The 15,172-nt window shown below is 34.6% G+C and overlaps 1 protein-coding gene across 2 annotated transcripts in view; it reads left to right on the forward strand.

The window, feature by feature from the left end:
* Positions 1-15,172, forward strand: part of LOC125646913 (neprilysin-like) — a 38,736-nt gene that overhangs the window by 13,628 nt on the left and 9,936 nt on the right. For both annotated transcript variants that reach the window (XM_048873534.2, XM_048873545.2), the window contains exons 4-7: positions 6,343-6,470; positions 6,570-6,647; positions 9,252-9,413; positions 14,239-14,322. In XM_048873534.2, the coding sequence (XP_048729491.2) occupies positions 6,343-6,470; positions 6,570-6,647; positions 9,252-9,413; positions 14,239-14,322 (452 nt within the window). The remainder of the gene's footprint in view (positions 1-6,342; positions 6,471-6,569; positions 6,648-9,251; positions 9,414-14,238; positions 14,323-15,172) is intronic.

The raw sequence follows: 15,172 nt of genomic DNA on the forward strand, positions 1-15,172 counted from the left end.
ATATGCGATTTCTGTTTACATCACAGAACTTTTAAAACCAGACTTTTAACATATTCAATACATTTTTTTTAATAAAATGGTCTTGGTAAATTGTATGTAATTATTCACCTAAATCTTGATAATTGGCACATAGATTCCCATATTTCTTTTACATGTACGTATTGTAACATGCTTTTTTAAACGTCACTCAAGTGGCCTGTTGCGATTGATGTATCCTAATACACGTTGTCCATCACAGTTTTCATGAAATAGTATAGTATTGAACATCTATGTGGGAAGGGGGAACAATGTAAATCTTATGGCTATTGAAACCATGGAACCTGGGGGATGGGGTCAAACCTTTAAAACATTTGCAATATTTCGGTCATCTATCAGATAGACTGTGTGAATGATTATAAATAGCGAGGATGTCTCTACCAAATCTGTTAAATTCATGGCCCCTAGGGTCGGGGGTTCTGGTGCTAGGACAGGACATTATTTCTTTAAATTTTCTTGACTCTTGGATACCAAGCAACCAAACTGAATACACAGTAGTAATAAGAAGAGATACCACTGCCAAAATTGTGAAATTCTTGTCCGTTAGGTCAAGTGTTCTGATGTTAGGTAGGAGCTGTGTAAATCATATAGTGAAAAATGTGTTATTCCTTTAAAAGTCAGTTTAACTTCTTGACGTAAAACAACCAGGCTCAGTAGTAGGCAGTACATACTGTACTTATGATACGCAGCGAAACTTCATCCAGAATTGTGACAATCAAGGGTTAGAGGTTCTGGAACCAGTGTGCAGCCCTTTAACCCATGTAGTGAAAATATGTAATTTCTTGATAAATATGTTTTACTACTAGACATTAAACAACCAAACTTAGTACATTGTAATATTGAGGAGAAAAACCTTGATGTAAGTTGTGAAATTCATGGCCCTTCAGATTAGTGCTTATACAGTTGTAGGACGGGATTCTTATAATGAGTCATATTGTGAAAATGCATTATTTCTTTTCGACTCCTAGACATCAAACTTGGCACATGTAACAATGAGGATTCGCGAGACATTTATTATTGCGTAATTTCTCAAAAAGCAGTACCCGCGAAATAAAATTACTCGCTTTTATTTTTATAATGTTGAAATACACATTAAAACTCTTGATCGATAGACCACGCGCAAATCTATGATCACGCGATTTGACGTCCATGGGGCATTTCGCGATACATGTAGTAAGTACTTGCGTAAAATAGGTAATCTACAGTAGTGAATATACAATATGGTTTTTAGAATTCTTCTTGTGAAGTACTGGACACACACAAAGACCCCAGAGCTTCCAGCATAGAGATTGACTGCATATAATTATAATGGGCTGGAGGCATCTATCAAAACTTAATTTTCTGATCTCTGGGTAAAACGTTCAAACCCAAGGATAAATGGATCATCTAATGAATTTAAGAATCTTCTCCCTTACACCAAATACATATATAGCAAACAAATCAAGTTTATGACAATGCCCCCTGTAATTAAGGTTTAGATGTTACAGAGAAATCATCGCGTCAGTCAAAACGTCCATCTTTTGTCCTTCTCTGTCATTTTGCATTAACAGACAATTGAACATTGATATGTTTTAAGTGCATTAATCAAGGAGGTTCATTAGTACTAATTGTAGCAAGAAAAAATTGGAATACCCAAACGCAGTGATGAAACAATTGGAAACAAATGAATGTTGATTTTCAAGTGCAAAAATGTCAAAGTCAATACATCTGGTGTATCACATAGACTCCTAGTACTCCGCGATGTAGTCATTCGTCGTATGTATAAATGATAAGAACATACATTGCAGAATTATGTATGGCGTATACTACACTGTACATAGTATTATTATACCTCATATAAACAATCACTAGTAAAACAGAACCTGATTGGCCGAGGTCACGTGACCGTCGTGTTCCACCCCTTCGGATATCTCTTGTTTCACTTTCGTTTCCAGTTAAATGAACAAACCCGAGTGTTCCGAATGACACAGACGACAACAAACATGGCAAGGGTTTTCATCAGCCTGGTAGTGAGGATTTCACATTATCATTGAACGAAAAGGACGCTGTTAACAAAAAAGGCAACAAAAGTAGCAGTTAAATGTTTCCGTGACTATTTGGCGGAGTGTTCTGATTTGACAGCGAATTTTGAGGATTTACCAGCAAACTTCCGCCAGAGTTCGTTTGCTCACAAACCAAACTCTTCCAGTTAGGCATTATCGGATAGCGATTTCTTAGGCGCATATGCTGTGTGACGTCACTGTAGAATGACGAAAAAACATAACGTCTAACGTAAACAGTTCAAAACAAGAACGTAAACATAAAGTCCATTACTTTACGCCATAATTTTAGCAGTCTTCCTACTTTTTAATGATATTTTAATCATTTTATGTTTAGAATAAAATCCATACTTTTATATGAATGCTCTTAGTGTCAATATCTTCAAACGTTTAACTACGAACTACTTCTTTAGTGTCATATGCCCGCGTGATAATCGCGGACTCGCAATATACAAATCTGTATATTGTACTGCGTCACATAGGAGAGGTCTATACGTAGTTGACGTAATGAGGCCTCGACAGGGAGTTTGGATTTACCAGTCAAAGATTTAAACAAAGCGTTGAAATATTTTTACGTTTAATTTTATGCATTTTGCTTGATTCAGTATAATAAACAAGTTATTGCATGAATGTTCGGGACGTTGCCCTCGAGGAATATGATTTTTCATGGGTGAAGAAATCTTCATATATCCCTCACTATCATGCAATAAATGTATTGTATTTTCTGTGCATTGAACAATTAAGTTCCATTGTAGCTCTTGGTTTTAAACCTGTTATAGTATAGATACATTGTACTCCGAAGTATATGATGTTATCTAACGTCTGAGAAATTACCCACCCAATTTAAAATGTATGCAGCAATATTCCATTATCACCTGCATATGGTATTTATATCTCTCAACTGATTCGATACGCAATAGATTGTTCTGCTTATGGTCAGTTTTTTTAAATCGAAGAAGGCTACTGACAAACAAGTTGATGGTGGAAGGGTTCCAACAGTCTCGTTTAAAGTCAACAATTCGCAAATTCCATGATCGTTATAACGATCTAGTTTGCCAATAGAACCTATCTTTGGGTAAAATACTGTCTGACGTGTTTCATTCCGATTGTTAGGCCGTTCTTGGCACACTGATTTTGACTACGGACAACTGCGTTTATCTGATCAAGATATAGGGATCACGGCGGGTGTGACCGGTCGTCAGGAGGTGTTTACTCCTCCTAGACACCTGATCCCACCTCTGGTATATCCAGGGGTCCGTGTTTGCCCAACTCTCTATTTTGTATTGCTTATAGGAGTTATGAGATTGGTCACTGTTCGTTATCTTCGCCCTTCACCTTCCACTGTAGATTAGGACATTAAAAGCAATCCGTTCCATAATGGTAATCATTATAATCAATGTCATCAAACAGGTTTTTTTGTATTCCTTCAAGCTTGTCCTACTTGGTGATTATTAGAGATGCTCTGTATTATCAAATAATTCACGCGTTTCTTTTGAATACCTCCCTCCATATTATCTACTTTCGTTTAAAACCATATGTACTGATACATGTACCTTAATTAGGTTGATAGAAAAAGTTTTCAAACAGATTTATGGTTCTAGCAATAGTTCTGTCACCGGCACATGTATCATATCGTCTGGTGTTCAGAATATGTAATGCATAGAGTAAGTTCTCCAAAATATTATCTACTTTCCAATAACATTCATATTTTGATAGTTTGAATAACAAAAACATGAAATACATTTGCTCCTTCCCTTTCACCCAAGAAAGAAAAATACGTGGAAAAAGAATTACCAGCGAACGATGTAAAATCTCTTATCAAGTGTGTTGTCTGACGAATATAGGTAGGAAATAAATTACTGAACTGTTAATACGTATCTGCCACTGAATAAAATATGTTATTTTCATCACATTGAACATGACTCTTGTTTCCTGTCAGATATGTATACAAATTATGATTTCCTCTAAAGATCCCGATGTTGATACAGTTATCACCTAATAATTCACACGCCGGCATACTGTTAAGTCAATGGAAATGGATTCTGCTATCTCTGATACATTTTGATACTAGCTGACAAGCATTTCTCCTCTCCGTGCTGTTGTAATCAATGCCATTTTCTTAAGTTGCAATACGAAACGTATGTTTTCGTGCTATTTGCATATCAATACCTTAGTCATATAGTTTGATAATCAACACATTATTTTAAAGTAAATGATCATAAACATTTCTACTGGATAAGCTTCATACCGTTCCCACTTCAATACTGACATCACCAATACATCGATACATCTTGGTTAATACGTTTTATCGATATACAAAATGAAATATTTATGTTCTGCAATGTTTTCAAAACAGTTAGAAACGTTCGTTTGGTTTTAGATTCATGGTGTTAGCACGATTAAACGACCTAAGATGGAGCATAATTGTGCACTTTTTCTCAAGAAAGCCAATCGATTTCATAAGACAATATAATCTTTTTACAATATCGCGATATATCGCTATATTTTTCTCCCACAATGCTTAGGGCTTTCCAGTACGTGGTTCAGTGTTTAGCGTTCGCCTCGTGACCGGGATTAAGGTAGCTCATTACACCAAAATATTATTTAATGGCTCGTTAAAACACCTCTTATGAAGTATGATTTCACCATTGAAAGATTGATACAAGCTTTCAATTATTTTATATGGATTTTTTGTGATTTTTCCTGGAATGATCAAACAGTGTTTTGTTTGCAAATAAGAGATTCCGCTGTGATTTGATGTATTATATGAATATCTAATAAAACATACATAAAAGATTCAGATATAAACGTTCTAATTTTTCAGAAAAAAGGTATTTAGAACTGAGAGTTGCAGGTCTTTTGGGAGAATCTTTAAAACCAAGGTCCCGTGTCACGGCAGATGTTCATACGATAAAGATATGCATGGGTCAAAATTTACACTTCACCTACAATTGATGATGTCTCGTTGTAAGTGAAAAATTCCCGACGGGACGCAAAAGAAAGAAATAAACAAGCTTGAATGTTAATCTAATGAAAGAAAAGATCTATTTAAATTTACTATAAAGATTGATGTTTGTTCGATCGCAACGGGCTTCGGAGCTGGGGATCAGGAGTTACCTAATTTTTTTGTGTCTATGAAAAGCTTCAACAAAGAAAGAATGGGATTTCATATCACATTAAATCATCACAAAAATGCTCATCACTAGTAAACCTACAACCATGCAATGCATGTTTAACCTTGGGGGATTTGCTCGGCCACCCTCATGGGGTCGCCCCTCCCTTATTTTCACGACCTGCCTCCCAACTAACATTTTACGAGTGATCACTTTTCTCCGGAATAGTTAATAAGATAATCCCACAGCGTCCGTATCTCCAGAATTGAATTAACAGAGATCTTATCCATACGCCGATTGTTTACAGAGTGATAATCTTCACCTGCAATAACACAAAGGTGTTTTATTGCCAGTTAATTATTTGCAGTAATCTAATATCAAAGTAGAGTACGGGAAGGTCAAAAATGGAACGTATCTATTTAGCAAGCTTCAAACATGAGATGTGTGATGTCTCACATCCAGAGATTTCGATCGCTTTAACAATAATATTCAGACCAAGTTGGGTGACATATTTTATCCTAAGCAATCAGAGACAAGAATTTTTGCCACAGAGAGGATGCAGACAAATCTCGGTCAGATCTAAAGACGCTCACTTGTTAAATCATTCTTTACACACTGATTTTGAAAACGGATAACCGTATGTAGGGCACACGGTGGGTGTGACCGGTTGACAGGGGCTACTTTCTCCTCCTAAGCACATGAGTCTACCTCTGTATATCCAGGGGTCCGTGTTTGCCCTACTCTTAATTTTGTATTCATTATAGGATTTTGTTATCTTAACCTTTTCATTTTAGTCTATAACTTATTTAAGCATAAGTTTAGGTGGCGAGGCGTTGATTTTCGACATAATTGTATTACACATTTGGACTAAAAGTATACTATAATATATGAATTTGAATTAGTTGGTTAGTGTTAAACTGATAGTGGAACTGATACATGCATGAGACTATAAGAATCAAATGGTTTTTTCACTGGTGTTTTATAGGTATTATTGTGACTTTATCAAAACACTTTCGAAATTATTTGTGAATGCAGCATTTTATGACCAGTACCTTAATCAGAGATCAGTCCAAGGCTTACAGAACCCAGGTCATATCAACCATAAGCCATGTACATGTATGTCATTGTAATCTACGATATTTATTGTCATGTAGATCGCAGAATGACTTTAATCGACCATGGTGGAATAGAAAGAGAACACCACTTGAGATTATCCTAATCTTTATATGTCTCATCTGCATAGTTGTCACAACCATCCTCATCGTCATAGAAACCACAAGAGGTATGATATAACATATCTAATTCTGATTTTGGTGAGAATTGATTGTAAAATATCTAGTACAAATGTATATAAGATTATTGAATATGCATTGCTCTTCAGAAAGCGATACATCAAATCATCAAAAACAGGATGCGTCTGCGAACGGAATTTGTTTGACAGAGGAATGCGTGAAGGCGTGTAAGTATCATTGTACGCAACTATCTTCATGTACATTGTTATACATGTATATATAGCCTGGTTCCTAAAGGCAGCTGTCCCTGCGACGCAGAGCATACTGTAGCAGGGACAGGGAACCAGGCTATTTTATTTGCAAAAACGACCTATACATATAAAAAATAAATTTCATTTGTGAAAATTCATGAAGCAATGAACTACGATATTTCACGCAGACCTTAATTTACATTCTACATTGATTGCTGTCGGAATTCCCAGTCATTAAAATAGACGTTCTATATTAACTGAATGCGCGCAATTGTTTACAACTATAGGTGGTCATGAGGAAATGCTTATCATCACAATATATAAAAATATTTAAAAAAACATTGGAAGTATAAAAAATTGTTATTATATATGTATGTCTTCATGTAAAACTGCACAATACACATTTCATGATATTGACATGCAGTTTGTAAAATAGTATGAATTAAAACAACAAGCCATTGTATTTATTTTATAAATATGAAAGGTAAATGTAACACGAAAACGGTAAAAGTCTATACTGGTGGTCTCAGCTGACATGTGTTGTTTTCTTTTGTAAGATAAACGAATTGAGTGAGAGAGATAGAAAACGAGAGAACAACTTATACAGTGTATGTATGGTGTCTAAAGAATATAGGTATATAACAAATCCTGATCCATTGTCATATTATATAGATATTTCTTATAGATGCATTTATCTGTGAATATCCAGTTCTGTTTTGCGCCTGTTTTGATAAATGCCCAAGATCATGCTTGTTCTGTCATTTGTATCATCCTCCAGCTTGTAAACTTGTTGCTCCTCTGGGGGCCCAAAGTGGATTAATAAATTTTGTACCCTGTATCTGCCACTAAAGAATATAAAATTGATACTGCTCACATCACATTGAACGTTAATTGTGTTTCCTGTAAGATCTGTCTACAAATTATTACCAAAGCACGCATCGAATAAATGGAATTGTCAAACATCTATTTCTGTCATTTTATTGATTTAAATGCATATGTACATTGTATATGTTTGAATAATCTGTCACGCATATGGAAACTAAATTCTAACTTTTTACCAAAAGGTTTTTATCAACTCATATAAGGAATATCAAGGAACAATGAATACATCACAGAATGCAATAGCTTTTGTTCTTTTTAATTAAAATCGTATTACCCCGGAGAGATTGTAATCTTTGTTGCGAATTACAAATTAATACGTTCTACCTCTTTACTTTTTGAAGTATTTCAAAGGGTTATTTAATTAGAAAAAAAATACTGCATACCAAAGTAATAGTCGCTCTACGATCACCATATCAGGACGGTATTCAAGATACAGCACAGTTAGGTGAAGCTAAGATACCACCACACTAATCACTATCTATAACTACATTAGATTATATTTACATTCCCAGTGCCTTTGATATCTTTACTGATTGTGATGATAGCCATTTCCTCGTGAATGCGATGACCGCGTAGCTTAGTGGTAGAGCGTTTGCTTCGTAACCGGAAGGTCGTGAGTTCGAGCTCCGCTGACCTTATTTAAAAAAAAAAAAGGAGGTCCCGTGTCGCGACAGGCGTTGGTACACAGTACATTAAAGAACCCTCACTGCTACGTCCCTGAGTGCTAAGCATAGATCTTTTGCGGTTCTTCACCTACAGCTGGTAACGTCTCAAAATGAGTGAAGAATTCTCGACGGGATGTAAAACAAGCAACATAAATGCGATGCAGATATGAACTATGCGCGTATGAATTTTGACAGTACATCTATTTTAACGACTGGGAATTCCGACAGAAATGAAAGTAGAATGTAAATTTAAGAAATAAACTTCAGTTTTGAAAATGCATGAGGGTATGAACTGCAACGCTTCACATCGGCATACTTTTCGTGAAGCGCGTGAAATAAAGTCTGCCGGTGTGTAGCGTCGCAATTCATACCTCTTTCTTGATGAATTCAGATTACTTTGATTTAACTATGCATACCGTACACCGCAGCTCCTAGACAGCATGCTCGCTTTACTGCAATGATACTACAGAGTGTAGCATTTCCTCCCATACGTAATATTGCATTAAAACGTCTTCAATGTAAGTTACATAATGTATGTTGACAGAAAAACAACTATACAATTATATATTTGTCCACACATAATCGACTTCCAACAACATGCGTACACAACCTGGTCTATACGTTGTCACAGCATTTTGTAGTTTACTGGCATTCAAGTTAACATCAATTATCCAAAAGAGCATAAGTTGAAGTGAAAACTTTTAGGTTTGAAGTAAAGATACTTTATTCAGATACTATTGCTAGAATATTATGCTGGAACAATGATGATGAACTCATAAATCACTAAATAAAAGAAGTACTTTGCATACATTCATCTATGGCAAAAATAATGAGGTACATGTATATCTTTATGTGTCCGGTTGAAAAAAATAATTGCAAAATTCAGAGGAATACCGAAAACCTGCGAGTAAATCTGAATGTAAATTTTAACTAAAGTTTCCCCATTAAACCTCTAAGTAAATCTAAATGTAAATTTGTACTACAGTTTTCCCTGTAAAACTAGTGTATACATGAGATGATTTGTCCATTTCAGCTGCTCGTCTTTTGAGGGGAATGAGACAGGATATTGATCCTTGTGATGATTTCTTTGAATATGCTTGTGGATCGTGGAATAAAATTAACGTCATCCCCGAAGATAGGTCGGGTTACAACACATTCGCCAAATTACGTGACGACTTACAAGTTATTCTAAAAGGTATGGTGTATCATATTATACTAGGTGGATTGGCAATGGTTTATAAAGCAAAACAAAACGATTTGTAATTAAAGGGGCATGGTCACGAATTTTATACAATATTTACATGTATTTAGATATTTAATTCATGATATTATAGTATTTGATTCGAGTAAAAAATAGTAACAAATCTAAATTTCAAAACCTGACGCAAAGATATAGTCGAGACATCTAAACTTTTCATTTTCAAAACAAGGCACGAGCCCTGTTTATGTTTACATGTACATACACTGTATGTCACGTGACTAGACCATCAGTTGACGGCTTCGATTAAAAGAAAGCCATTTCAACGAAAATGTTCTGTTCTGTTCTTTTTCATTTGTGCTTGCTCCCTAAATAGATTTATCATAAAACAATGATGAGATGTTGAGTGCGTTTGACATAATGTTTAGTGTTCACACTGCTAAAAAATGTCATTAAGTTTGTAAGACTATTTTACTTTCTCTTATAGTATGTTTAACAGGGAGATTTAATTATGCTAATGTTAAAAATGTCATATTTCATAAAGCACAATATCGAGTTCTTAGTACTAAAAGGTCATAATAAAAGTTAACTGGCTTATTAATAAGTACATATACCCCATCTCTCCTATTTTGTATATGTACTTTGCAAGTAAGTATGTGACTTTCATCCTCGCGAGCGAACTAACTTGAAAATAAATTTATTTTTGTTGCACTATTTTTACATATACAGGTAGATCTATGTATATTATTCGTATGAAAATCATCGAAAAAGCAAGCTTGTATTTTGTGCATGCATTAAATGCTGTTAAGTTTTCATCGTTTTCACCTGCTCTCAGGTTTGGAACTTCTCATTCGACCTGAATTATGCTAATAAAGGGAAACTTTGATAGTCTCCTGTGACACATACAAGACACGATTTCAAGTTCAAGTCGACACCCTGTATTTGCTACAAATATACGTCCACTATTGCATCCAAACAAACTTCCAGTGCTTTGATAAATACCATCTTATGTTTTCGTTCTTTGTGTTCTTTCAAATATAGTCCAGTTGGGCATGTCATTTCTGGTATGTTGATATAGCTGAAAATGAGAACCTAAAATCACTTACTTTGAAAGGTCCTAAATTCAGAGAACCTCGATCTTTCAACTGGCGATATATGTCATTTCTATATTGAATTTTGTCGACGATTATGCCATGACTACCTTGTCAGAATGGATTAAAAGTATAAGAGAAGTATTAAAATCCTGTATTAGACACATCAAAACAAAAGTGCATACCATCTATACTTCTGTGTATAGTAAAGTAGAAGTGATGAAAGAATTAGATAGGTTACATGAGGAATATGTTTTGGTTTCAGCTGACAAAGCGTCACAACATTGTCTTTGTAAGACTCATTATTACAAGTATATTTTAAACGAATTTGGCATTAATTCCACATTTGGTAATCCTGCTTATACCCCATCTTCACTTTTAAAAGATGAAATTCTTCAAAACCATGCTTCAGGTTTAAATGCATTTAATATACCAGTCAATGGGACGAATGAATACGAGTTACTGGATTCCTAAACTTCACAAAAACCCTTACAAACAAAGATACATTGCAGGTCCAATTAATATTCTACCAAGCCCCTATATTTGCTACTCACAAAAATATTAACAGCTGTGAAGGAGAAACTTCAAACGTATTGTGCCACAACATATGCCAGAAATGATGTAAACAAAATGTTAATTCTATAAAATTCTAAAGAACTTTTAGTAAATTTGAAATCGCAAAACTTTCTCAAATCAACAACATCAAAATGTATGTCTTTTCAACACTTTACTGGACCATTTCTCAAAATGAATTAAAGACTAGATTTTTTTGATATCATAGACAGTTCTTCTTCAACAAAAGTGAAAAAAGGAAATATTCACATCTAGTGATCAGTCATTCAAAAATTACTATGTTAAACACCACTCGGATTTTGCGCAGAAGTGCTCTGAGGTTGAGATTAAAAAGCTACTAGAGTTCCTCATTGACAATATCTTTATAGTCTTTGGTGATCAGTTCTTCCAACAGTCTGTTGGAATTCCCATGGGCACGAATAGAGGTCCTTGGTTTAATAACCTGTTTATATATTCTCATGAGACAGAATTTATTCAAAAGATTCTACATGAGAAGAAACATATCTTGCCTTCAACTGGATATTTAGATATATAGACGACGTTTTATCTATTACCATTATATTCTCCCTCACTTTGTTCGTCCGAATATAAAATGATTAAACTTTAATGATAACAAAAGACATTATATAGGAATGCTGCTCGCTAGAACATTTATTATCAATGCTACATTTCATATTACAACATATATGCATACAATAAACTTGCAGGGCTTTCCATCCAATATAAGGCGTAGTATACACGCTATTCGCCTAAGTTCTAGCGAGCGGTAGAATGGTTCGAAATGAGCACGCACTGACTATTAATACTACCCGACCACGTGACTGACACTACCCGGGAATAAAACTCACCCAAGCATAATATTAAATATTTTCGGAAGGTCGGTGGTCTCTTCCCAGGTACATTGTATCCAGTTTCTCTCTTCCACCAATAAAAACTGAAAAATTGTTGAGTGTGGCGGAAAACAGCTAAACAATCAATCAATCTTACATCAATCCTCAAAAAACTTTATTTTACACCGCATATATCTAATTGACGTAATATAATAGGCGATGACATATATTGCTAACTTAATGTGAAAATAGAAAACAAAATTTCAAATAGATCGGTAACTTGACCAATGCAATAATATATATATATATATATATACAAGACTCGGAGTTGTATGGGGATACATTTACATACTCAGACTTTTCAATATAACGATCAAGACTTGGTGTCGCACACACAGATTGGTGCATTCTGACTGATACCAATATTCTAATCAAATCAAACGGAAGACGAAGTGATGAATAAGATCTCGAGAATTATCTTTTATAGGATTGATGGTTATCAGAAAAGAAGATTTCTGTGATTTAATCATTCTATACAAAGTTCTTTTTTCTAGTGTGGCTTCCATCTCATGTGGAAAAAGTGAATTGAACCGATCACTTAAAAATCACGCTTCTGATTGCTACATTAATTTTATCTTAAGGGTGACGCAAGAAGATGCTATTTGGAATACTTTATCTCGATGACTTGAATTCATTGATAAATACATTGAGAATGTTTGGATGCAGGGAATTACTTTCAAGCTTAAAGAATGTATAAATTTATAATCATCTGCTTCTATTTTCACGTAGAAGATACGGCAGTAAAATGTTTTAGATGGTCCTCGTGAACACTGATATATAATCCTCTTCACCGGTAGTTATCACTGATTGAAAATCGGAAAAACTTTCATTTACTACAATTTTTTTCTCTCGATAATGTTGACCTATTTCATAGACAGGGTGTTATTTTAACATGCACTATTTCACAAATATCCTGCCTCTACAGCATGTTCGTTGATCTACAGATGGTATTTAGAATGTTAAGGAATCAAGGATGCCAGAGTTCAAGATGGCAATGTGTATCGTTTTTGACATGGTTTCCCGCACTTCTGTTTTCTTACTGGGATAAGTACCTATTTTTGACGTCAGTAGATCGATGACTTTATTTTTCTTACTTTTCTTTTTCCGTTTGGTGACATGATCCTGATTTTGTTTATATTTCCCCGTCTGTCAAAAATAATATATAAAGCAATCAATAACTTAACAGTAAATAGATTTTAGATAAGCTAATTTGTTTTCTCTTTATATACCCCCCCCCCCAATTACCGTTAAAATCGCTCAAATTACCCGTATGAACGCTTAAATGTGTGTGGCAAAGCTGCGGTAGCAATCTCAGAAATAATCTGAATTATCATTTTTCACAAAACAAATAAACACAATATTGCACATTCTCTACACCATTCAGAAGAATTGCGATATTGTAGAATAAGTGGATATCTGATTGGCATCATTTTGTATTTCTTCTCACATTTTTAGTTCAGGTGAACTTTTCACACGTTCACACTTCTTAATAACTATAAGGCTGATTTCAAACAAATTTGACGCAAGGAATCCTAAGATAGAGGTGATTCATATTTGTCCAAACAAAGGAACCTTCGTCTTCCCAAGGGGAGATAATTAACAAGTAATGAAAATAGACTGCGTGTTTAAAACTCTTCTCACTGTACCAAAAATTCCAAACTTTTCATGATAAAATACTTATATAAAAATTAATGTATATACAATTGGGTTTGTTCAAGCCATGGTTCCAAAATAGGGGTTCAAAAATGTATAGATCTGCTCAAGATCCACGAAACATACCTGTTTATCAATTAATCAGCAAGTATCCTAATACATGTAGAAACCTTGATCTCAGGGACCAGATGAGAGCCACAATTAGGGTCTACCTTATAATTGTTTCCCCAGAACCTTAATGGAGTTTAAAGTTTTATATAGAAATGTTGGGGTGAGCAATGCGATCATGAGCCTCTTGTTTATACATGTATATGACCAGGTCTAACTGCCTGGCTTTGTATGAAATAAGCACAGCACATCATGTTCTTTGATATTGTAGAGGGTCATTAAAATGTATTTAATACACATCAATGCATCTTTTACTGATTTTAATGAAATATGTTCTGAAGAGTAGAATTCATGCTTAGAAAATAGCGTATGATTCTTTTCCGTGCATGTCTTTTTTTTTCTGGCTAACTGTAACGTGTCTTATCTTTTCTGTCATTTTGAATCTTTAGTACACGTACATGTAGAATTGTTTCGTACACATTTTCTGTTTACGGACATGAATTATAGATTTACTTGAGCAACCAGTATCAAAGATGGAGCCCGAGGCCACCCAGAAAGCTAAGCACCTCTACAGATCGTGTGTTAACGAATGTAAGTGGTCAGCTTTTTTTCAATTTATGTGTATGTCTTTGTAGAAATTTGTTAAAAGATTGATTTTTCTTTTGGACGTGATAATCTCTGAAATCACAATTTGATATTTTAGAAGAATGTTTTGGTAACGAAGAAAATTAATGATCACACCTGGATAAGCAATTATATCAAAGGAAATGTTTCCCGTCGAATCCTCGTGTACTGCCAAGAAAACAACTGGCGCCCTCTATTTACTAGTATCGTTAGGAACATCAATCAAAATGTCAACAAAGTTTATTGGTTGACTCAATGAAAGATTTAATGCTTGATGTATTGCTTCCATGGTGACTGAAAGCTGTACAAAATGCTCAGTGTTCCAGAAGTTGAACCAGATAATGCGACCATCATGACATTTTTTGAACAAAAATGATCCTCCATAGTTTTGACTATCAACATTAAGGTGTTTTATTTGAAAAACATATTCTGAAACAAACGTGTACATGTATCTTTTTAATATACTAACTTCAGTTATAGCGCAAGGAACCTTACATAAGAATAGATTAATATATGTACATGTGTAACACGGTACATGTACTTCGCTGTCAACAATTACTATACAATTTTGCTAATGAAAAAGAGTGAACTTATTTGAACTAGAAAAATCTTGAATTTCGTAAACATCATAATGAAGCAGCAGACTTCAGATATCTGCACACTGATTTCTCACCGGAATGTGTAGATAAACGAGTAATAACACGCTTAGAGATGAGATAGTATGCAAAAATTGTGCAAGTATTATTTAAAGTCCTAAGGCTCTCGTGTGATAGATGAAATGTCTGTGTCTTTGTCTGTAATTACCTTAGATAGGATT

The sequence above is a fragment of the Ostrea edulis genome, chromosome 1 (genome assembly GCF_947568905.1).
Source record: "Ostrea edulis chromosome 1, xbOstEdul1.1, whole genome shotgun sequence".
Taxonomy (NCBI): Eukaryota; Metazoa; Mollusca; class Bivalvia; order Ostreida; family Ostreidae; genus Ostrea; species Ostrea edulis.